The 26,771-nt window shown below is 34.3% G+C and overlaps 1 protein-coding gene across 18 annotated transcripts in view; it reads left to right on the plus strand.

Moving 5' to 3' along the window:
- LOC101724814 (EGF-like and EMI domain-containing protein 1) overlaps positions 1-26,771 on the plus strand; it is a 634,038-nt gene that overhangs the window by 430,055 nt on the left and 177,212 nt on the right. For all 18 annotated transcript variants that reach the window (XR_015441135.1, XM_087186963.1, XM_087186961.1 and 15 more), the window contains one exon: positions 20,385-20,507. Coding sequence is in view for 17 of the 18 variants with exons in the window: in XM_087186963.1 (XP_087043089.1) it covers positions 20,385-20,507 (123 nt within the window). In the remaining variant the exon portion in view is untranslated. The remainder of the gene's footprint in view (positions 1-20,384; positions 20,508-26,771) is intronic.

A 26,771-nucleotide genomic window follows, 5' to 3' on the forward strand; every position in this document is an offset into this window, starting at 1 on the left:
GCTCCTACCCGGAGATTTCGCTGGGGCCTCCAAAATGTAAGACCGAGGGCCTTACCAAATGCCCTGAGGAGCAGACTGCAGCAAAGAACACCTGGGAAGGAACACACTGGACAAGTTGGAAAGTAGAACAGACCTTTATTAGTCTGGCCAGATGGCACTCCCAAAGCAAAGTAGCTTAGAGAGGCAACTGGCTCAGAGCCTGAGGCTGTTTTTATAGGGGGTTGCAGGGGAAATTAGCAAGAGAAAAAAATGTTGATGGTCAAAAGATGTTTGTAGATTGTCTTATAGACAGCTGTGTCCATCGGTTTCGGACAAACAAGGAGTTGGGTAATTCACTTAGGAACTCTATGTTTGTTACAGATTTTATCTAGTGTCCCAGAACTAACAAGCACATTTTAACCATTAACTCACAATCAGTCACTACGTTGGGGCTGGGGGAGCTTTTATGATTACAGAGTTATGCGGTCCCACAGTAGCCAGATGTTGCATTGTTTTATTTGTACTATCTTATAATATTTTCTTAGATCTCCTTTTTGCTGGTGGAAAATACATGATTGTGAATTTTTTTTCTCTTCAAATGTTTTGTAATGTGATTATGTTATGCAAATAGGAAGAACTAGAGTAAAGAGAAGAAGCCTCAGCAGGAGTGATAGAAAAGCTTAAGAAAGGTAGTGAGCTCCCTACACTTGAAAATGTTTAATCAGTGTCTGAATAGCCATTTGTTTAAAATGTTAAAGAAAGGACTCCTACAGTGTGTTGGAATCTGGAGTTTATTTTTTTTTAAGACCCTTTCAAATTCTACACTTGGATAAATCAATGATTCCTAGCATATTCACACTGATTCTTAGTAGAGAATCAGAAGTGTTAGTGTTAGAAAATATAACTATTCTCACAAAAAATATAATGAAAACTGAAGATTTTGTGATCTACCTACAATGCAATTTTAGAAACCCTTTTCATTTTGTCATTAAATCTAAGTGTATAGGAAATGCATTCAATAAAGGAATAAAATACTTAATCTTAAATTACTTGGGAGCTTTTATCTGTAAGTTACTTTAAATCTTAGATTTGGGATCTATATTTGTCAAAGTATGGTCTTTGGAATATAATATCAGAATCACCTGGAAAGCTTGCTAGAACTGAAACTCGCTGAATCAGAATATTTCAGAAAGCTGAGTTCTGGGAATCTTCATTTTAAACAAATTCCCCATGTTTGTATTATACCACTGAAACTCAAAATATTATCCAGGTCCAGCAGCATTAATGTCATGTGGAGTTTATTAGAAGTGAAAAATGTTGAGCCCTACCTCATAGCTATAAAATCAGATTCTTCATTTTAACAAGGGTTCTAGATATTTTGTATATGAATTAAGTCTGAGAAAGCCTGATTAGATAACGTCTAAGCAATGACAAAATGAACCGATCTATGATCTATTTTAAGGTACTTAGGTAACTAGTATTTTCTTTTAAGAAATATTTATTGAAATTGAATACTATAACAACCACTGTTAGATAAAAATGGAGGAATAGTATCTGCTGTCACAAAGTTAGTGATTATGACATTATTTGATAAATGTGATATTAAAGATATATGCATTTATGTTATATCATGGGAGCCACATAAATCAGCTTGCATTGACTTTTTTGCTCTGAATTTTAAAAGATATAATACAGAAAGAGAATGGAAAGAAAAAATACATTCCAGACAGAAGAAGAGCTTTGTCCTATGTTGGGGTTTTTTGGGGGGGTGTTTTTGGTACCTGGGATCAAACTTGGGACCTTGCACTTGTGAGGCAGGGGCCAGAACCACTGAGCTAAATCCCTGGCCCCAGCCTATGTTGGGAAAAAATGAAACATGCAGAGAAACTCCAAGAAGTAGGAAGAAGACACCTGAAGTTGGCATCAGATTAGTGGATCCAGGTGGACAGCAGACATGTGAATGTGGACTTTTTGATTAAATTCCATAGACCCCAGTTTGCTTATCTGCAACTTGGGGCTTCTTTTAGTGTCCAGTTTGTGAATTTATTTGGGGGATTAAATGAGATAATATAACTTCAGTGCTTAGAAATATACCTAGTAATTATTCAGTGCTGAATAACTGCTGGTGAATATTGTTAACATGTATAGAATATATATGAGAATGATAGAGAATAAGAAATCAAATTTAAAAAGAAATAATTAGCCATCTAAATGAACTATGAGTGGCCTCTGTGGAAGACCTAGAGGACTTTTCATATCCTGTTAATGAATTTAGAAACAAAATGAGAGACTCAGAGAACACTGAGACCTATAGTACAATGAGAGGGCTTGGGGAGCCTAGAAAAAGCAGCAGAGAATAAGTACAGGAGAATTAAGAGATGGTAGTGACCAGGAAGTCAAAATAAGAGTAATTTCAAAAATGTTTAACAATAGTTAGTGATGAAGAGTTGTAATAAATGAAGGACAAGACAGTCTCATTCATTTTTTGGTGACTTCTCTAAGAACATTTTCAAATAATTAATGGCTTATTAACCAAACAAAAATATATTAAAGAAGGAATGAAGAGGGAGGAACTGGAGATAGAGAGTGGAACAGTTCTTTAAAGATATCAAAAATATAAATTGAGAAAGATTTAGAAAAGGGGTTATTAAAGACAGTTACAGTATTTGCTGAAGTCAAATCACTGGTAAACTTAAAGGAATTAAATTCTTAATGTAGCTGGATTTATGAATCTGAATACTTCCTTTCTGGTACAAAAAGATGTTCCATATTTACTTTGTACTTCCCTTACTCCCGATCTGGAATCAGTCATTTCTCTAAGGCTCTTGTTTTCTTTGGTGAAAAAAATACTTAAAAACAAAGTTCTAGTTGGGGATGTAGTGTAGTCAGTGACAGAGTACCTGCCTACCATATGTGAGGTCTGGGGTTCAATCCCCACTGCAGCTGAAAAAAAACAAACAAAAATTAGCCCTAGTATAAATGATGTGTTCAAAGCTTTTCCAGGGAATAGAAATACATAAAATAGCTATTCATATATCATGAATACAGTGTATTGATCATATACTTTTTGGATTAATATTAAGCTATGTATTATACTTATATACAATATATAATATTATTACTTACTATATCTTTTATAGCATTATTATATTAACTTTAAATTCTTTGCATGTGATAATGGTAAAGTGACTGGGTAAAAAATGTTCTTTTCCTAAGAGTAAATGTTGATTCATTCATTATCCTTGAAATTTATTTATATATATATATTTTTGTTGTTGTTGTTGTTTGTTTGTTTTTGGGTTTTTTTGGTACCAGGGATTGAACTTGGGACCTTGCGCTTGTGAGGCAGGTGGCAGAACCACTGAGCTAAATCCCCAGCCCATTTGTCTTTTTTTTTTTTTCTGGTACCAGGGATCGAACGTCGTGGGTCCTTGCACTTGTGCAGCAAGCGGTGAAACCACTGAGCTAAATCCCTGGCCGAAATTTATTTTTAAAATTTTCTACAAAAACAATTTAAATAGATAAATGGTAGATAGTTAGATGATAGGTAGATAGATAGGCAGATGCAAAATAGTAAAATTGGTGAATATATATGAAGACTATGTGGGTATTCATAAAAAATACTTTTAATTTTTTATAAATTTGAAATTTTCCATTATAAAGAGTTGGAAAATAGAAATATAGGTGGAACAATAGCTTTTTTGTCAAAATGTGTGGTATGGTTTGTATCTAGATGTCTCCCCAAAGCCTCAAATGCTCATAGATGAGGCTTTTCAAAGGTGGCTGGATCTAGGCTATGTGAATATGATTTAAGGGTGTGTGGTAACTAAATCAGTCCACTAACTGATTTAACATAGTTCTGGGTGTGGCTGAATGGATTTATTGAAGACAGTCCCTCTCCACCTTGAGTGTGGGTTGCACCTACCAATAGACTTGTAGCCTAGATAGGCTCTAAAGGGAAATGAAGGCTTGCTGCTCCTGCCTCCTGCCTGCCTGCCATGGACTGCTTCTACTTTGCCATGCCCTCTGCCATTCTGTCTTGCCTTGGAGCCAGCTAACTATGCACTGAAAGCTCTACAAACTATGTAAGATAAACCTTTTTTCATTTAACTTGTGAGTGTTGGGGTATTTTGACACAGTAACTAAGACAATGGGGAAAAAAGTAATAAAGAGAAGCATAGGTACAAAAAAATGTATAGATGGGATTGCAACATATAAAGATGAGCTATTATCAAATACCTTCTCTTAGGAAATTAGTGAGAACATGAAAGAATTTGTGAGCAAGCTGAAGAGAAGGCACAGAGTTTGCAATCACTGAGGAGATTTTGGAATGCATTAATGGACACTATTGTATTCCAGCTGCTGATGTTGGAGATTGTGCATTTATAGAGGCACACATCTTTATTGGCTGCTTGATATTCTCTAACAAAGCTCAACAAAGAAAGGATAAGGTAGAGAAATTGAAAAAGTAGATAATTTTAGGACTAGAATTTTTTAGATGATTAAAGGTGAAATGCAATACAGAAAAATTATAGGTATATTGACAAAGGAAGGAATTTGCTCAAAGAATAAACTTGGAGTGAAAACCATAAAAAGACTGAGAATTGAAAATGTGAAACAGTTCTGGTTGGAAAGTGCCATAGGAGTTGAAAACTAGAGTGAAATGGAGATATGACCAAGACTTGTGAAGTTGTGTGAAATTAAGGTGCCTGAAATGAGCAACCCATGTTGGCTAGGAAGTTGGTCAGGCTTGAGTAGGAAGACAGCTATAAACCAGGCATCAGTACCTAATGTCAGTCTTGATCTAAAAATTAAGAGAAGGAAACAAGAAAGGGAGAGGGTCAGAAGTAACAATTTCCAGGCACCTCAATCAGAGAATATTTCTCATTAAATCAGGTCCTTTAATGATGAATTTTAAAATCTTTTAAATATTCTTTAAAGTAATCTTGCAAGGAATAAACAATAAGCAGTTTTCATTGATTTAAGGAGAAAACATAGCTGATTTGTAATGAAAGAAAATGATAATTTAATGTTGAATTATCTTTTTATTTTTATTAATTTATATATTTTCATTAATATATAATAATTTATTGATGCTTTCAGTAACTATATTTTATTTATTTAGTAATGTGATAGAATGAATATTTGTGAGCAACCACTGACAGGTATTTCTAAATGTCAGGGCAGGTACCATTTTTACAATGTCCTGTTAAGTTCTAATCAGAATAAATGTGTCACAGATAGCAATAGACTCAATTTTTTTTTTAATTTATAATTACCTGGGAGAGCAGGGAAATTCTAAAAGGAAGTTAAGGTAAAATTAGGGGATAGAGTGGCATTCCTATTTGTAAAAAAAAATTTATTAATACATATTTGCCATAAATAATGATCATTTTCACCATAGGGAATTTGGACCTGTACATAATATGTCTTAATTCTTTTTTTCCCATTCCCCTACCCTCTCTTCCACCCTTTTCACCCTCTTCATTTACAAAATCTTTGCTTCCATTTTTTCCCTTCCATTCTCTCTTTTTTAAAAATCCCTTTTCCCTTCTCTTCCTCCTCCTTCATCCTTTGTTTCCCTTCCCATTTGAATATATTCTTCCTGCTTCCCAATATCTATCCTCTGTTTTATTCCTTATTTATCCTTTGGGTTGCTCACACAAAAGAAACAATGGAGTATTTAAACTTGTGAGTCCAATTTATTTCACTTAAAATTATGGTCTCACTTTTTAGACTGAAGTCAGGTTAACACCTATATTTGGTGAGCAGCTGAAATAACACTAGAACGATTAGCACAGGGTTTTCCTCAAGATGTAGTGGGATACTCATCAACACACACAGTGAGGAAGTCACACAAGGCTAGGTAAAGTAGCACTAGGAGGGATTAGAGGGAGCAAATAGTTCCCAAAGTGCTCACATAATGATAGAAATAATGCCTCTGCTCCAAGCTGGACTGGAAAACATCATAATGCATGAAGAGCTGGAATGATAATTAGTGTCTTCTCTCAGTATTGGGGAACTACTAGCCCTACATTAAAAACTTCCTCTCTTATGTATCAAGTCTTAAAAACAAGGCCCAGAAGGCCAGGGATTTACATCAGTGGCACCACACCTGCCTCAAAAGCCCAAGATCCTGAGTTCAATCCCGGGTACTGGAAACAACGTGGCCCAGAAAGATTAAATTGTTTTCAAGCAACTTAATTATATTTTTGAGCCAAGCTCAATATTTAGAAAAATACAAAACTATCCAGCACTCAACAAGATAAAATTCACTGTCTAGAAGGTAGTAAAAAATTCATAGTCAAAGAAGCATGAATATATTCTCTTTATGATAAGTCATAAAGAGAAAAACTAATAAAAATTAGGTAACTGAAGTATTTTTGTCAGAAAGCGGAGGGAAAGCAACAAGATTTAACTGCTTTTTCTAAATCTGAAAATAGAAACTCTTCCTATCTTTACAAAACAAAGAGAAAATACGGGTTGCTTTATGTTCTCTGCTAGTTTCTGAAAATTCTATCATCTTGTCAGGAAAAAAAATTATGTTATGGGAATGCAACTTGAAGAGTATTGGATTTCTCCAAATAATATATCATAAGGTATAAACATTATACTAACTTCTTTTTTTTAATAGACTGCAAAGCCAGATACTTGATAAGAATATTTTACCAAAATGGAGGCTAAATTTACTTGTGCTTGGATAAAAGTTATTAAATAGTATAGAGGGAGAGAGGTAGAGCAAGGAGAGACACAGAGAAGTAAACTATATCACTAATAATAAAGCAAAAAGTTTTAAAATATAAAATGGAAGCTTAACAGTTAAATTGAAAGCACAGGCTTGAGAGGTATCTACGGGATACTATAGGGAAGTATGTGTCAACGTCTTTCTTCTGCAGTTTATAATCTGTCTGCCACCAATTACAATGTCATATCCCAATGGAAAAACTTAGGTGAGAAATGCCATAGGATGTCAAACTTTATGAAATTAGTGATGTAAATTGAAAAGCACATGTCATTATTTATTTGCTTTGAGACATGGAAAATATTTTTTAATAAAAATACAAACAAAAAATATATTCCTGAGTAAAATCTTGCAGAAAGGTCTACCATTATTATGTCATGTACACTGCAGCAGCCACCCTTCTGTCCAAGTTTATCATATAACAACTGGTTGATTAATGGATAGAATTAGATGATAGATTAGACATTTGATGGGGGAAATGGGTGGAGAGATATTACTTTAAAAGTAATTTGGTAACACTTTATATTAGTTCATGTATCATCCAGCCACTTGCCTTGTTTTCCTGTGAACACAGTAAAAATTATTAAATCACCAATAAGGATAAAAACAAATATCGTGTGTCTTTCAAACAGTACTGGTAATAATAGATTCACAATTATCTGATATTTCATCTGAATTAGAACCCCACTGTATCACTAGTAAGACTCGTATAAACTGTTTACCTTCTTGGAGTCTTATCTTCAACTTTGAAATTCATAGTAATCTCATAAGTTTCAGAAAGGACAAAATAAAATACTTAAAGTTCCCAGTATATAGTAACAATCCAATGCATGTTATCACCTCCATTTCTGCCAGTTCTTTTTTTCAGATTATCCAGAATATAGAATTTTGGTCATAAAAGAGTGGATGGATAGGCTTGATAGGGTCATAACCAAAAATCTTTGCCTGTTCTTTATCATAGCATTTGGGAGCCCTCAGAATCCTATTCAGGGCATACAGTTACCTAAATATGAACACGCAATATAAACATGAACAAGGACCCAGAGATATTCTGGGAAAAACAGAGGGGACAGAAAAATGATTTGTTTCATGTCAGAAATATGGAATAACAGACGCATTTCCTGAATGATGTTATGGAGCATCCAGGATGGTAGCCTCATTTTGAGATACTATGTGGATTAATCAAGATTCATTTGGTTGAAACTGAAAGAAATCCACCACACACCAAGTTTAATTTCTATTATTGTCATTTTATTGGGGAAGGTATTATAATATATAAATGAAAAATCAGATGGAGTTGCATTCAGATATTTAAACACTGTCTTTAGAAGACTGTCTTTGTGTCCTGACTCCACCTCCCGCTGGCTTGTCAGTATTCTTAGATAGGCTCTGCCAATGGTGTAAAATATATCTCTTAGACCAGCGGTGGTGAACCTATGGCATTGAAAGCTCTAAACGGTTCGACATCACTACCCTAGAGTCTATAAGCTTTCATTTTCTTCATAATGGGTGATTCCACACAAGAAATAGTGTTCTTTCCTAATAGCTTTAAGGAAGTGTCCTTGGTGGGATCCTGCTTCATTTGGCTTGGGTCACATTACTTCTGTGATCTACTCATCATGACTAAGAAGATGGAGTCCTCGGATTTTCCCAGCCAGGTGTCTTGTGTCCACCTTATGTCTTGATGATACTGATCATGAAGTACAGGTTTGGAAACAGTTCCCAAAAGAAAGTAACCTTTTAACGAAACTAAAAAAAGAGCAGAAAAGTTCTATGCAGCTAGAATCACTACTGCTATCTTTCAAAGACAATATTGATGCATCATCATTATAGTTTCTATCAAACACTCATACACAGAATAAATTTTAAGGTTTCTGGATGCTATAAGAAGATCCAGTTTGGTTTAACTTAATTATTTTCCTTGGAATTTGGAGTGAAGTTCATTGTAAGGGGAGGGATCAGTGGAGGAAAGAGAGTTCCTTCCTGAACCTCTTTTCTTGATTTTCATTCCCAGAACATGGATCCTTATCCTTCCCACCCAGCTGCCCAGTCACCTAGATCTGTACAAGGACCCAAGGCAGTCCTAATTTTTCTATCATTACCTCTTTCATTTTTATAAAGATCTTACTCTTTCCCTAAATCGCAGAAATGTGGAGATAAGACAAATCAAAACTAGCCACCCTGAAAAGAGAATGCTAACCAAACATTCACTTACTACAAGAATTTTCCTGTTAACTCATACTATCAGTTAGAATGAGATTAGGGCCCAGAGTCTTCCCTGATACTTTTCTATCTATTACAAAACCCAGTATGTGTTCTATTCTGTATCCTAACACCTGGGGGAAAATGAACATTCCAACAAGTGAGACACTCCCCACTTGAGACCCCTTCAAGTTAAGTATTCAAGGTCTTCAGACCTAACTTTTATTTCCCACAGACATTGTAGCAAGAAGACCTTAAAATTTCCAAAGTCATTCCACCAGATTATTTACCATGCCTATTTTACTTGATTTTCAGCAATATTGATGCAGTTGTTTATTCCCTTTTATAAAGACTCTCTTCCTTGAGTGTTACAATTCCATGGGATTTCACTCCCCTACCTTCTCTCACATTTCCTTCTTAATTTTCTTTGCTGTAAATTTAGCTACCTTTTCCTATGTCAATTTAGCTATCAATCACTTCTTTATTTTTAAGAGTTAATAATTAATTATGCAACTAATATAGGGTGCAGACTAGATATAAACTGGTGAACAAAGCAGACACCATCTCCATCTTTGTCCTCACAGACCTAACAATATAGTGAAATTGTTGGTGTCCTGAATTGGAGACTTCTGTCCTTGCTGTTTCTTAATATTGCATGAAGGCATCCTAGCATGATATTTTTACCTTCTTCCCTCTTGAGCTAGCACAAAGGATCGGATTGCCAAACCAGACACATGCAGATCAGTGACCTACTTACTATCTATGGTTTACTAATAATTTCAAGGCTATAAGCAATCAACTGCCATCAATAGAATAGGGAGAAGACAGAAAAATGCTCCGTGGCTTTCAAGTCCCTCTGTTCGGTAATAGACATGTTCTCTCTAACCCTGAGTAGTAGATGATGATCCTGTGTGGTTTCTATCTTGTATACTGTCAAGAACTATGTAGGGTCTGGGATTTTGTCCTACTTTTATGGCAACAAATTAAGCTGTCATTGTTTCATGGATGCTAACAGAAGACATGAGACTCCAAGGTCAGAAACAAAAGACATTGTTACTCATGGCAAAAGCATTAGCCAGTGTTTTATTTTTTGTATCAATTCCTTATGTCTCCCCAAGAACCATAGTAGTGTCAGAAAAGGCTCATTATGGGTACCTATACTTTGAATTGGTTGCCTTCTATAAAGGAAACCCTGAGCTTGGGGAGTTCAGTCCTTTTATATTAGTGGAAATCAGTCTGATTTTTTTTAATCAAGAAAGATGTTAATTCATGTCTCTGTGCAAATACAGCCTGAAATATGGCTTAGGTAAAGAGTGATCAGGGTCATAGATTTTTAGCTTATCAAATAGGAATGTGTAGGATCTGTGGTAGATTCTCTTCCAATATATACCTTTCTTTTAGAACACACTGTTGTGGCTTGAGAATATCAATAATTTGAGAATCCCCCCTTTTATATCTTTGAATAAACTCTCTATTGCTCCCTTTGTATGAGTATTTAAATATTTCCAAGTGTCAGCTACCTTCAAAACCCTTTCTCACTACCACAATTTCCTCACCAAATATAACGCCCTTCCTTAACTGTCAAAATTATTACAAGGCTGATTTTAACTCTCTGTCTCCCTTTCTTTATGTTCAATTCTTTTGCCTAACCCACTGGAATATTGGGCAAATCCAGCTACTCCATGAAGGCACCTTTCTGTGTCTTCCCTTACCCTTTTGCAAATAAGGATAATATCATTATCTACTGATAAAATGTTACTAATATTTTGAGCCATAGATGAAGATAATATGTAAGGAATTTAGAGCAATACATAGCACATGATGTATTCATAATTGTTGGAAGTTTTATGGTTGGCATCTTCTTCATCAGTGTCATTAATGGAATTCTTGTTCCAAAGCTGATGGGCACTTTAAAATTCCTTCTAGACATGCCTGTGTGGAAGACTTTTTCTTCTTGAAAATCCCCCTTCCATGGCTTCCATGATACTAGTCTCTTGATTTTTTCACTACTTCTTTATATAACCCTCTTGATCAGCTTTGTGTATTCCTGCCTCAGCTTCCCTATAAGGTTGAATGAATATAAAATAATGTACTGGGTTATAATCTTTTCTTAATCTACATGCTTTTACTTGGTGATGTCACCCACTCATGTGGCTTGAATTGCTATCTATCATGGAGATGGCCCAATACACATTCCTCTGGCAAAAATATATAGAATATCTTCTGTTTGCCAAATATTGAGGTTACTGTAGTGACCTACTATAGAACTTAACAGGGCTCTTGCGCTCATGAAGTACACAAACTAGAAATACAGAAAGCATACTACCACATATATGAATCTATGTCAACAAATCTGTTACTATCTCCAAAATAAAAGTCGTCCTAAGGAAATATAACATATAAATATGACCTAGATTAAATAGAAACTACAAACCTCTCTGAGATACTAATGTTTGGGTGGACATCTGTAGTATACATGTGTATTTACTAAATAAAGGAGGGAAGGATATAGTAAAAGAGAGTCCAGTGTCTTCAAGGAACTTAAAAATCAATGTTGTTAAAACACGTTAGAGATCAGATCATGCAGAGACCTGCAGATTATGTTGGTGTTCAGGCTAATTTTAGAGAAATGAGAAATGATTGAAGCATATAGAACTGTGGCAAGAGTAAAGAAGTTGATCACATTTTATTTTAAAAATATTATTATAGTGCAGCATAGAGAAAGTATTAGAGGCATAATAGTGGATAAGGAGGAAGGTGTTATTAGGCTATTTCAATCATGCATGAAGTTTGAGATAGGGTGGTGACAGTGAGCTGAGATTTGAATAGATCTGACACATATTGGAAAGTAATTCTGATGCAGTGAAATTGCTATTGGTTTGGATTGGGTCAAAGTGAGGAAACTATCAAGGGTGACTCCTAAATTTCAGGATTGTGCATATCGATAAGTGATAGTTGAACTCTGCCTATATTTTCTACTGATCTTAGTCTATATTCCCAATTGCCTAATAGATGTCCCCCAAAATCCCATCCCATTTACCCATCAAATCATTTATGTTTAAACTGAACTGTTCTAATATCAAATTTTTTTTACTGTGCTATTTTCGTGAATGCCATAACCATTCATCCAATTGCTCAAGGCACTTCACCTTGACTTTTTCTCCTCCATCACATTCACTTAATAGCTAAATGATATTAATTTCTTCTCTTTAACTTCTTATATACCTGTCCACATTTCCCTATTTCTACTACTACTAACTTAGGTCAGGTCCTCATCTTTTATCTAGATGCTAGAAATACTGATTAAATGGTTTCTCTCCATTCAGCCTTCCATCCCTTTGATCTATTCTTCACCATGCAAGCACCCACTGCTTATGAAGTAAAGCTATGATTCCTTAGTTTGATATAAAATACTGTCTATGATCAAGCCCTAGCCACATTTCTGACATAATCTTTTTCCATTTTAACCTTTACTATACACACGCCAAGCTGACCTAGCCTTTTCTATGAAAATATATACTCTCCTCCTATCCCTAGCATGTGACAACTCTTTTGAACTTACTCTTAGTATTGTCTTTCTCCTCAAAAGTACACTTTGCCTTTTTCCTTAGTGAAGTATCTTTTACTGAGATATTATATCTTTATTGCTTAGTGAATGTTGACCTACAAAACTGATAATTGGTTTTTTTACAGCAAGAGCAGAACTTAGGAAAATAATAGTAACCACAAAATTACCAGGAATTGTTCAATCAGGGTTCCTACTCCAGTTCTCTCTGGGTCTTTCAGCTCTGGCCTAACAGTTGGCCTTATCATTAGTTTAACTTCATTCGTGGAAGCAAGGTAACTCATGAAAAGTGCTTTACATCTACACATTACACTTTGCAGAACAAGAAGTCACCTATGTCTCAGATTTTCCAACACATATATTGAGCATCATGCTGATTGGAACACATATGAACTAATTGATTCTTTATGAGAAAGCCATATGTATAACCCAATCCAGTCATTGTGGTAAATACAGATGAGGTTATGTCAAATAAAGTCACTTGGGTTTGAGAGAGGGTGGTGTTCATGAATCTCACATAAACTACCTGACTTCTTTAAAATTAAAAGCTGGGGGTTACTTAGAATGAGAGGATGAGGAAAATAAATGGATACCAAGCAGGCAGTAAATCAGTGTGTACCGCAGACACAGTTTAAATTTATCAGTAAATTTCACAATCAGTAAATATAGTAAGTAAATAAATAATAAATAGTAAATAAGTAGATAGTAAAAATAAGATCATATGGAAACCTAGTGGAGTCTTCACTATACATGTCAATGTTTCCTCCAAACCTCTTTTATGACACAACCTTAAACATAAATCACCCTAGTAATGCTTATTTTCAATCAACAGGTTTCTGAGAACCATATATTAAAAGGAAAATGAAGGAATAATTTACCTTACTCTAGGTCTCAAGTAAGTAGTCACAAAATCTAAGAAAAATAATCTGAAGCAGTTTTGGTTGTTTGGTAACTGAAGTCGTCTCAAGGAACTTCTATGTGAAAAATACATTTGATAATAATTTGAATTCATTTAAGCTATTATATTCTGTGACCATCTGAGGAAATAGTTTGGAGGATAAACACAGCAGAAAGGACATTAAAAGTAAAAATGGTAGCCATAGTTGATTATTTTTGACAGTCTTTTATCCTATGAAATCTTGAGTCCATATCACAGTAATAATGCTGAAAACCTTCTAATCATTTTATCTTTATTCCCCAGTGTCCTAGAGTTCCAATTCTAAGGACAGGGCTGTCTGTACACTTCTTACATGAAGATATAACTCAGAGAATTTTTTGAGAAATTGTTTCTTCACATGAAGTATACTTGATAATAACATTTTAATGTAATATTGACATTTCTGGTTTTTAACTCTGTTGGGTAGAATCTTGATGGAAAAGAAAATCACTTGTGACAGCTTCAGCATGAGTGCCTAAGATCATGGCAATTTAACCCAGTTTTTTCCTATTTCAGAGATACTCCATCAGAAAAGAAGTTTCCTTCATGTTTTACACAAGGAAATCATTTCTTATGACCGATAATGCTAAAACTGTCTTGAAATTAATTATTAGATTGAATATTGTGAAAATGTTGACATTTGAGAAATTTTTGATAATCTTAAAATGTTTTATAATTTTATTTACTATAATATGTATGTTTGTATGCATTTAAGTATTTTAGTGTGAGTATTGATTTTAGACATATGGGCTATATTGGTCTGATTTGATTAAATAGCTGAGAATTTGAGCCAAATCATCACTGTTGTGATCCATGTGACATTTGTGGCCAAATACAGAGTCATATGTACTCTTGTTACTTGGAATATGGTTCACAAGCCAATAATATCAAAATCAGTTTGGATCTAGTTGGAAATACAGGTTCTCAGCCTTAGTTCTAGAGCTACTGAATTGGCATTTGCATTTTTAACACAGTCTCTAGGTAATTAAAGCTCTAACTATACAAAGTAACATTGGCTATAACTACACATTGTAATCACTTAGGGTGATTTTTAGATTAATTTTACTCCAAGACCTATTTTAAAAAACCAATTAAGTCAGATTATTTTGGGATGGAATCCTCGCAACAGTGTTTAGAAATGCTCACCAAGTGATCCTAATGTGCTGTCAATTTTGGGAACTATTGATCACACAATGCTCAAACAATCAGTAAATTCAGTATATTCTGAAAGACAAAAAAGAAAGTCAAACCAATTACCTCGTATTTGGTACCACTCTATATATGATTGATTTTTTTAACTTTTAATAAGCTTGCTTTACTACTGTGTGAACACAACCTATTATGTCTCAACCTGCCCAGAAGTGTATTGTATTGTAAATCAAGAAAAGGAACACTTTACTATCTAAATTAATTAAAAGAGATTTTATGTTTGTTTTTTATTTCAACTTTGCTTCCTTTTACCAGGCTTATTTTTCAGCCTGACAGACATAAATGCTAAATTTCAGACACTGTGCACATCTCAACCACTGCACCTTTACCTACCCTGTTCTGCAGGCACTCAGCTCCAATTGTTTTCCCTCAAGCATTCTCTTCTCACCGTAAGCCAAATGGATTTTCCTCCCCTGAGTTCCCATGTTGCTCACTGCTCCTGTTATGAACTGTCTTTATAATTTTGTATTTTAACTCTACTGATCAGTGGAATAAAATTACTTGTTTAAATTCTATGTGTATTCTCAAGAATTAACAATCTATACCAAAATCTTACACATGAATAGGGAAAAAAAATAAGCCATACATAATACATGTGTCATTATTATTCTATTTTATAGTTTAGGCAACTGAGTCTCAGAGAGGCAACATGATTGGGTGATAAATTTCAACACTGTGTTCATCAGGTTTATAACACTGGGACAAATAACTATGAAAACAACTTAAAGGAGGAAAGATTTATTTTGGCTTATGGCTTCAGAAGTTTTAGTCCATGGTCAGATGGTTCTAATACTGTGGGTCTATGATGAGCCAGAACATCTTGCCAGAAGGGCATGAGGGAGTTGCTCATTTCATGGCAGCCAGGAGTCAGAGAGATGGGGAAAAGCCAGAAATGATGGAGCTGGGGAGCAGCTATTGTTCCCAAGATTATGACCCCAGTATCCACTGCATTCCACTAGGCCTACCTCCTATTTCCATATGTTTCCATATCATACTATCAAATTATGTTCACATCTATGGATTAATCCACTGACAGAATTAGAGCCCTCATGATCCAGTCAGTTCCACAAGGCCCATAAATTGGCAACCAGGCCTTCAACACAATGAGTCAGGGGGATATCATAGACAGTAACTAAAGGTACAAAGGAAATTGGGTTAGCCTTTGGTTCTTTGTGTGTATCCATGTTTGTTTCTAATATAGTATAATAAGTTATAATTCTGGTACACATTAAGAATATGAATATACTAAAAACAGTAAAAAGAAAAAGGTATTCTCAAAATATATGACTGCTTTTTTTCTTTGGAATGAATTCAGTGATTTTTTTATTTTCATCAATTTTATGTCTTTTGAAAAAACTTTGAATTTTGTGGGCAGGTAAGGGAATCTGGAGACTATATTTATTTCTTTAAAATTACTTTTTATTATAAAAATAATACTCAAATAATTTTTTTCTTATAAAAAAATCAAATCATCATAAATACAGTTAAAATCTCTGTTCAATACTCCACATTCCCTACACTCCATCCATCTCAGATACCTTCTTCTCTCAGAAGTGGCCACTGATAGCTGGGCATATGACTTAAGATAGTTTTCAGTGTATTCAATTCATGTATAAGGGATGATCAAAATATACAGTAAATATTGACATTTAAAACTTTACTACAGTGAAAGATACATTACCATTAATATTCCCTCAAAATACTCACCCCGACTTCAATCACAGTTATCCTATCCTTCTTGCCACTTTCTAATGCAGTTATAGAAGTCCTCTTTCAGGTCTTCATGAGATGTGATTAAAAATATATGTATGGCAGCTTTCACAACTACCTTAGAACACCACAAAGATGAAGTGGCTGGTGACATCTTTTGTTTTGTTTTATTTTGTTTGAGTCAAGGTCTTGCTATGTAGTTCAGCCTGGCCTCGAACTCACTATACAGTCCAGTCTGGCCTCAAATTCATGACGATCCTTCTGCTTCAGCCTCCTTATTGCTAGTATTACAGGTGTGCATCACCATGTCTGGCTATGACATCTTCAACATCCTGCCACATTTAAAGATTTTATGGCATTTAAAGAAGTGTTTCTGGACTACAGAGCAGAAAAGGAAGGCCAGGGATTGGATTGAAGCAGTGGCTTAGAAGTGACATCATTGTGCAAAGCATCTAATATTCCAGCTTCTCAGAACAATCAGCGGCACTAGGTAATGAATGAGATCATGCTGGATGTCACTAACCTGTTAGACTCACAGAGACTTCAGCTGATGACAACAGAAGAGTGCATCTCGCAAAGACTGACTGTTCTGCAGCCCTTCATTCATGTTAAGTCTTGGTGGGTCAAAAAAAACCCCAAACAAACAAAAACATCAAGCATGACTTGACCCTCCTGGACCTGTTTCTCTTGAACACCTTCTTGATTTCAATAACCCTAGTGCTCCTCAGCATGGGGATACCACAGTTAGACGCTTCTGAGTCAGGCTCCTCTGGAGCAAGCCCATGCCAGCCATTCCACCCAGGGCCCAACTGGATGCTTATGTGTCTGTGTGCGGTGTGGGGGAACCCATTTTCACTAACATTCTCTGTCCTAACAGACTTTGCATGAGACCTTTTGTGTATTTGCAGCCCTTTTTTACATAGGTCAGAATTTTAGTCCTTCAGCCTCAGTGGAGTTTTGTTACAGAGTATGAATGAGTTACCTGACCAAGTCACCTGGCCTGAAATTACAGTCTCCTATGATCCTTGTCCTGGGAGGAGAAAGTGGCTGAGAATGATGTCCTTTACCTGAAAATCCATTGAAAGTCAGTCTTACCTCTGCAGCCTTTGTACTATGTCTTCTGTTGGTCCCAACATCATCTCCCTGTTTCTAGAACTCTCTTTTAATCATTATTTTCAGGAAAAATACTTTATAGATGAATACTCAGTATAATCTAGTGAATGTGATCTTGGAACTTCCATGATTACCCACCTAAAGATCAAAGTATCATATGTTGTGCGCTCTTTAGTTGTCAGTGCTGTGAAGGTAAAAATATACCTGTTGTATTAGCACCAGAGAATGCATGGGTGTGCTGCAAATGGAGTAAAGCATTCCTGCTATGATAGTGAACTAAATCTGTCCACCTATCTTAACATATTAATGTTTCTCAGCACGTTTGCTTAAAATCCTTTGTGTATAAACAACTTCGTTGGGTTTCTTTTGGAGTAGGTAGAAACTCTGCAATTTCTTCTTCCTGCCCAGACCTCTCCTGCCAAGAAGGTGCTTCCCTGTCCAGCTCAGCATGAGTTTGGCAGTGGATACCCTACTGGTCATCTTTTAGCTTTGACTTAGTACAATGTTCTGTAGACCATTACTGGCCTGGAAACAAGTCATGTCTGTAGAAAGAAGTAAAGTGCAGTTCAGTTAAAATATCAAATATATATATGGCTGCTGCCTAGTGTTATCTAATTGAAAAACTATCTTGTAAAGTCATTACAGTGTCTTCTCTCCAGATCTGGCACCATGCAACTTCTGTCTCTTCAAACTGTCATGAGAGGTAAACATTTTTAATTGATTCAGGACATTGAGGTAGCCAGGATGAAAAAGAACTTCCATAAGTGCTTCAGAAATGGCAAGAATTATGGGATAACTGTGTTTGAAGTTTGGGGAAGTATTTTGAGGAGCAATTAATGTCAATGTATCTTTTCTGAAATATTTTTTTAAATTTAAACATTGTTGATCACACCACATACATGATAATAACTCATGTTAGTGGCAGTCAGTTATCATTTAAGATGTGATACTTTTGAGAATTATTTTATTCATAGATTCAAAATAAAGGGTAAGGGAGGATATCTAAGTCAGAGCTGACAGAGTTAAGATTCAAAATTATATCTCAACTCTGCAGAATAATACCCTAAAGACAGAAAGATAAAAATTTAGCCTGAATAAATATTAAAGCCCTGCAAAAAATACAGACAACAAATGGAGAACTCTGGCTTAACATTAGTTTATAGGAAAAAGATCTAGTGGTTTGATTATTACAGATTCAACATGTAATAAAAATTCTAGTTCTTTGAAAAGTCTATAACTTTTATCTCTAAACTGAGATTCCTTTAAAACATAAGGAATTTCTCCAGAATATCTTATTTTTGAAGAAAAAATTAAATAAATTATGTAAAACATAGTGAGCTAGTAGTTGTAAAATGCAGGACTTTTTGAGACAATTTATTCTTCATACATTTTTTCTTTTTCATTATAAAACAAAAAGAAAGCTAGGTAAAAAGAAAAATTTTGCTTCCTTTTGGTCCTATACTTGAGTCTTTTCTAGCATAAAACATGCATTACAGCTTACGAAATTCTAGCATGCAAATCTGCTATGTTGCAGTGATAATGTCTTCATTTCTGTGTCTCCTTCAGTAAGGATCTTGCCCTGTGGAATTACTGTCACGATGTAAAGCTAATTATCTAATAGGATGACTTATATTTCACTGAAGAATATTTACACTAAACATTCTTTGACTACAAATCTAGGATTAGGTATGGAGAACGTCAAAACATTCTCTGGATAAAACATGTTTTCTTATGCTCCATCTCTATGCTACACCAAGAGATTATTACTTTAACTGGCCCGCAGATATAGATGTTCATTTAAAAAAATATCCAAACAAGAAAACACAGAATTTCTTCATCCATTGAATACCTACAAATCCCTTTATAGGTTTACAGATGTTTTCTTTCTTTCTTTCTTTCTTTCTTTCTTTCTTTCTTTCTTTCTTTCTTTCTTTCTTTCTTTCTTTCTTTCTTTTTTTCTTTCTTTCTTTTTTCATTCCTTCTCTCTCTCTTTCTTTCTTTTTTGATTTTACATATATTTTTAATGACTTTATGGAGTACAATAAAGTTGAGTTGCCAGAAAATGACTGACGTGATATTTTCCTAAGAAATGTGAATATTATATTCATTTATGATTACGGTGACTAATCATAAAACCTAAGTGATCATATCATAAATCTTTACCTCTATTTTTTCTATTAAAGCAAAATCTCATATAAACATGGTATTATTTCAGAACATGGCACCTTTATTTTATTTTATTTTATTTATTTATTTATTTATTTATTTATTTATTTATTTATTTATTTTGGTACCGGGGATTGAACTTGGGTCCTTGCACTTGTGCAGCAGGCAGTGAAACCACTGAGCTAAATCCCCATCCCCTGGCACCTTTAGTGACAAGAAAGAAGCTGAATCCATGGAGTAAATGTATTGATGAATTTTTCAGAACACCAAACAATTGTTTTGTTTCAATTTATCCAACTTTACCCAGATGTATATCACTGTATGTGAGAAGGAGACTCAAGGTCTTAAGTCTATTACTGGTTTTATTCTGCAATGTCAAACCAATAATAGATGTTTATCTACTAGCTTGTGCTGCTCCAGATAGAGTAGCTTATTGTAATTCTCCCCTCCAGTTTTCCTTCCCCAAGGAAATATCTATATCTTGAACCTGTTTAATTAGCCAGTATGTGAAGAACAAAAAACTGAGATAGTCCCAATGCTCATAGTTGCTGGGCTTTTAAAAGCTCAATAAAATTTCTATCTACATTTCCTTGTTTACATAGTGGAGCAAAATGGATTAAACAAGCAAAGATTTGTGGCAACAGAGATTGTGCCTTTGTACAATATAGCACATACTGTGTATCAAAGAAATATTGTGCCACTTCTCTGAAGCTGACATTGGAATGACATTGTAATCCTGACCATCTGTCTTCCTCCTCTAGATGTCGATGAATGTACGGTGGTGAATGGAGGCTGCCAGCAGCGCTGTATTAACACTCTGGGCACTTTCCACTGTGAATGTGATACAGGATACAGACTCCATGCTGACGAACGCACCTGCATAAGTGAGTAAATATTAGAACCAGCTTGAAGCCATTTTCAATGAAAATCGACCTGTCCATGTAGGGGCAGAAAGGAAAGGTTTTTCTATTGTAAAAATATCTATAGAAGCTGACAGTTTTCAAATACAATTCCATCTTGTAAAATAAAATTATATTTCATTATTAAAAGACTAAAATAAAGAGAAATGAGAAGGAAATACTGAAATTAGCATTCTCAAACAAAGCCCCAATCCCCAAATGTGTTTGTCCACATAATTTCTGTCACATTTAGTGACATATAAATTTGTTAGTTATTACTTTTATACAAGTGCAACACAGAGCCATGATTTGCTAATGATGTTGGGTCATAATAATTACTAGTTACAATGTTCTCATTTTAGATAAGACCTAGAACCAGATCAGAACTAGATTCATAATCAAAATGGAATTCTAAGCAAAATTATAACAGATTATGTGACAAAGAGCTTAGAGTTGCTCCAACACATTTAAAACTGCACACGTGAAGTCTAGCTTACATATTTATTTGCACCAAAATGTTCTTAGATACAAATTTTGAGGGATCAGATTATTATTTTTCATCTTCTTTATATATTTCTGAATTTTATAATTTTTCTAAAATGAGCATGTTCTTTTATGAACAGAATAAAAGAATAAACTTTAAAAATAACCTTCCTTTTATGATTTATGAATGCTCTTTGCTGCTTTTACTGAAGTGATTTATGTAAATTTATTGAGTCGTGATTCTCAGATGGCACAAACTTGCATTGTAGTTTTATAGTCAGGTCCATTCTCAAAGTAATGATACTAAAAACATAGCATCTAGTATAGCATAATTTTATTACTGCTTTCCTTTGTAGGTTATTAACTAGTCAATCTACACAAAATTATTAGTATCTTACAAATTATTCTATAAGCATGAAACTTGGAATTGAAATCAGCGAGTTTCACCTAGTTCCATGACATACACTCTCTTCTTTATCTTAGCATGTGTTACAGGAAATGAGTGAAGGACAATGCAAATAGGTAAAGGTGTCTGATTTTGATATTAAAAATTGGATTATAAAACTATGATAGTAACATAAAAAAGAGTTTTTTCCAAAGTCAAGTTAGGGTACCGTTAGAAGTCAGACCCTAAGATCTAGGGAACTCAATAACTTAACCATTGTACCTAACAAGCACAAGTTGTAGAACAGCAGTGCATGCATTTTTATTTAATGGCAACATTCCTCTTTTTTGCAAGATGTATTGTCTCAGCAACAAGATTCCCTTTCCTACCCCCAAACCCAACCTTTTAAGGATCTCCTACTACATTCTTGCACTGCCACTATAACTTCTCTGAATCACAAAATACTTAGAAGCAGCAGGATTATTGATGTAGATGAAGAATTTATCAGTAAAGGCTAAGCTGGTGAAATTTTGTATCTGATATAAAATATTTTGCAAAATAGTGATTTGTATGAGGCAATATTTGGTCTTTGTGATAAGGCAAATAAACACTCTAGTAACCAACTAAATTCTGTTTACAATTATAATTTGTTTTTAAACCATGACATTAGCAAGCTATTTCTTATTAAAATCATTAAACTCTTCCCTTGTTCATTCTTTACCATCACTGCTCTTGAATTTTCCAATTTTTGTTTTAATGACATTAGGTCAAAAATGGAGCTGGATAAGAAAATTATGCTTTATCTTTTTAAAATTTCTATTTCTTAAAAGCTAACTTTTTGTACATGGACATGGACACTATGATAATCATTATTTGTAACTCCATATACTGACGTTTTATACAGGATTTCAATGCAATGTATAAATTAAACATATATTTATATATATGAATGAATTAAACTAATGAGAAATATGAACTTCATAACTGCACTCATTTCAAAGTCTTTAAACCCTTGGCTACCATTATGCAGAAAATATTGGACTAAGTCCAGAACTTGACCTTCAAGGAAATTTTGGTGGCTTTCTCACATGCATATACTGAAGTTTGGGGTTCAAATACACTCTCAGGAATCTCTGTTGACAGCTCATAAATTTCTGATTACAGCTCATCTCTGTGGATTAAAGACAATGGCACAGGGGAATCCAAATTGCCATATGCCCTACAGCAAGTCATCAAATCTCTCCACACCCTGGTTTCCTTATGTGTAAATTGGAGAATTTAGACAGTGTGGTCTCAAAATTACTTCAACTCTAAAGTGTTATAATTGTGTAGAATTTCCAAAGTAACTAATTCATTATAAATCATCTACTCACTGAACCTCTACTTCACACAGCTCTAATTTTAATCAAAATATGTTTGAAAAATTTAGGATTTAGGAAGTCCAAGCATAAAACAAGAATGTGAGAATTTTATGATCTAGTATAATCAAAACAAATGGGTAGTTTAAATATTTTATTGAAAGAAAAATGCTGCAATACTCTATGAAAATACTCTTTCTATATCATAGAATCATATCTAAAAGAAATTCAGAGAATGATATAGTCCAATTTCTCAACTTTAAGAGAAGTCCCAGAGCCAAAGAGATTAAGGAATTGGCCCTGTAAGAAGGATAGTTTTTAGGAAAATCTACCAAGTCTCACTTCTAATTCAATGTCTTCAAATAATTTCTAATAAATTTTTTTAAATGGACTAATGAACATCATAAAGAGCACTGCTAAATGGAATTCTTATATTTAATTTTAGTAAACAGAGCTAAGGATTAAAATGGTATATTTTCACAATAATTATAGAAATTAATTGTATATCATCAAATTATAAGTACATACTTAACCATTTCTCTCCTACAGTTCTATGACATGCATTTGAAAACATAGATACTTTCAATTCTCTAAGTGAGCTACATTCTTTACTACTTTTGTGTCTTACTTTACTCTTAAACTGGAATATATATCCAACCCCCTAGTTTCTGTCTATCAAAACCCTTTTTATCATTTTCTATGTCAAGTGCCTTCTGCCCTGTTAAGTAAGTTTTATCTGGTTACTCAACCAAAGCCATTCTCTCTCTCTCTCTCTCTCTCTCTCTCTCTGTCTCTCTCTCTCTCTCTCTCTCTCTTTGAAATACCACATTATTTCTATTGCTTTAATGGCACACATCATATATGCATGTGTGTGTTTGTGTGACATTGTGTGTGTGTGTGCAATTGAACTTATGACCAAAGGAAGGCACTGATAACCTAATCAGCAACACCGAATTGAGTCTTTCACATCCTCTTATTGATAGCTTTATAACACTGTTAAACATTATCGTTTTTCTAAATCTTCCCCTTAACTTCATGAGAGCACAATTTTTACTTAGAACTGCTGATTCTCTTTACCGTTATTCTGGTTACCAGGGTTCTAACGTGGATCTTCGTCTCCTTTTCTTTTCTATTCTCCTTTATTTGCTTCTTCTCTAGTCTGTCTCCACTTTTCTTTTCTACTTTTACATAAAAGTAAAAACCTGTAAAATACTTCCAATATTGCACACTGTAAGGCTTACTTAAGTATTTTAAAACAGAATATTACAAGACATAAGGACTTCACCCAGATGGATTTGTTCCTCAGAGAAAATCTCAGACTTGTTCCAATATTTCTAGCTTTTGAAACCTTACCAACAGTCTATCTATTAAAAATAAACTATCTCTTGATAGTTTTTAATGATTTTCTCATTGTTGGGAGACAAATATTAATAGACATCACTAAATATGGAGATAATATAGACCAAATTTATCTATTAACCATGGATATTTTTTAACTGCCAGCAAGGAGATACTAAAATTACTTATACTACCTAAATTGTTAGTTTTTAGCTATGTCATTTACATTTTAAATAACCTCTAAAGTTGGGGTATAATTTGATATACCAAAAAAAGTTCTTAAATTTCCATTGTTAATAATAACCTTGTAAAAGATGATCAGTAAAAGATGATCAGTCCAAATCTCCATTCATAATCATGTCCTCTGATATATTTGCTGAAATTAGCCTTCTCAGAGTGGTGAAATAATTAAATGATTGAAAAATTTAATGCTTGCACAGCTCTCTTTCCTCTTTTCCATGCCTTCAGCATGTAGTTTTATTAACATCTGCATTTACAAGAAAAAAAATGGAATCACTGATGTATGCATAGAGAAAACTCAGATAAAGGAGATTTTAATTATTTCAATCTGTAATACAAGAATTCTTTATTTCCAGTTGCTTGGAAATAGTTGCATGTTCAGGGTCTCAACTGTTCCTTTTTTATTTCATCACTAAAACAAGAAAAGTTACCCATAAACTATAATCTAATGATTTTTCTGTGTGTGGCATAGAGAAGTCCATGTTATACTGCAATTACAAATAAGCAGAAATCAGTGACAATAACAGACTAAATGTACCGCTGAGACACTTGATTAAAATAAAGCTATCACTAGTAATTCTCTGAACTTGAATAAATTTTCCTATATCAGATTTTTATGAGTTTCATATTTTAAGTTAGTGCTAAATTTAAAAAATAAAATTGATAAGACTATTATATGTGGTAGTCGTTACATAATGGATTCTTTTGTTTTTGATCTCAATGTTTTGATCAGTGATGTCTTAGTTTTATTTGATAAGAGAAGTAGAAGATTCTTTCGAGGAAATGCAAAGAGATTGCCCTCAAATTGGAGATGAAAGAGGTTAAAGACTTTCATTGAACTACCTTTCAATTAGTTGCATTATTTATGAAGACAAATTAGAAACAGAATTCATTTCAGATGACAGCTGATGTCTTGAATAGGGCAATGTCAGGTTAAAAATTTTGTTTAGCTTGTCAGATTTGTGGCATTTCTCTGTCATTATCAAATTCATCACCCTGGCAATATTAAGCACTTTTGTGTGGCAGACAATAAATTTCATTCTTGAAAGTTAAATTTAAAGAACACTTTCCCTCTGGCCTCTTCATCCCCATTCTGTAGCCTTGTGGAAAAATCACACAGACTTCACAAGATGCTATCCAGTATGCTGAATATTAAACTCAATTAAATGTTTTTTCAACCACTTGAGTTTCAGGAACACCTCTAGAATCTATCCCTTTTTCTTACAATTTTTCCATAGACCATAGACCCATGAAGGTACAACACACTAACGTTTGAATTCTGACTATATCATGTAAGAGTTGTGTGATCTTGGTCCAGCTACTTAGTTCCTCTGATTTTCTAGGTCTGTCATTTCTGTCTGTGTCCTCATATCTGTATCTATATCTAATAACACCAGGGAAATAATTTGCAGATATCAATATTGTACATTGAACACGAGTACAACACTTACAGAAAAATGTGCTTAACATGTGAGAATGGCTACCTGTGAGGAATAAGGGAAACCTAGAGTAGACTCTGGGGCTAAAAGTGAAGAAATAGGAAAGGCCATTTGAAGAATCACAGAGTAATGAGAAATTAAACAACATGATTATTTTCCCTTTCTGTGCCTGAGCATAGAACAAATACAAAGAAAACAAAACATTAAAATTTTAGCACAATAGTCTTCATATTTAGCAAGTGCCTTTTCTTCCTTTCTATGTTGAAAATATTTTTCACACATCTTCCCTTTAGAATAATCTTAAGAATTTTCTAGTTCTATTTATGAAATGTTTTAAAATATTTTTATAATATATGCTATACCAAATATTAAAACAATATTAAGCAGTGTATTAATCAGAGTTCCTGTTGTTAGACAAAATGCCCAACACCCACAAATCAAAGGAGGAGCAGTTTAATTTGGCTCACGGTTTCAGAGATTTGGGGGGCGGTACTAGGGATCGAACTCAGGACCTTGTGCTTGCCAGGCAAGCGTGGTGCCACTAAGCTAAATCCCTGGCCCATGGTTTCAGAGTGTTTAGTCCATGATCAGCTGGATCCAAGGCAGAAACACCTTGGCAGAAGGCAAAGCAAAGATGTGTATTCCATGACAGCCAGGAAGCAGGGCAAAGAAACAGCACTGGAGAGGCAGGGGCCAGGGGCCATCTGTAGTACCCAAGGTAACACATCCATCACTCATCCAGACATACTACAAGTGTGCTTTACCAATCTGCTAGGCATTTCATAATCCAGCCAAGTTGACATATCAAAATTAATGGTCATAAGCAGTAATTCTGTTTTTCTATGTATTCTAAGTGACCCCATATTGCACTATACAATAGCCACCATATAGGATGAAGTGAAATGTGAGGAGACTAAAATACTAACTGACACATAATGAATGCCCAGTAAATATGGGCTTACATCAATAATATATTGTTATTATGCATCTATTCTTACATATTCTC

This window comes from Heterocephalus glaber, unplaced genomic scaffold (assembly GCF_053883595.1).
Source record: "Heterocephalus glaber isolate CG9 unplaced genomic scaffold, H.glaber_assembly_v1.0 deba00001504, whole genome shotgun sequence".
Taxonomy (NCBI): Eukaryota; Metazoa; Chordata; class Mammalia; order Rodentia; family Bathyergidae; genus Heterocephalus; species Heterocephalus glaber.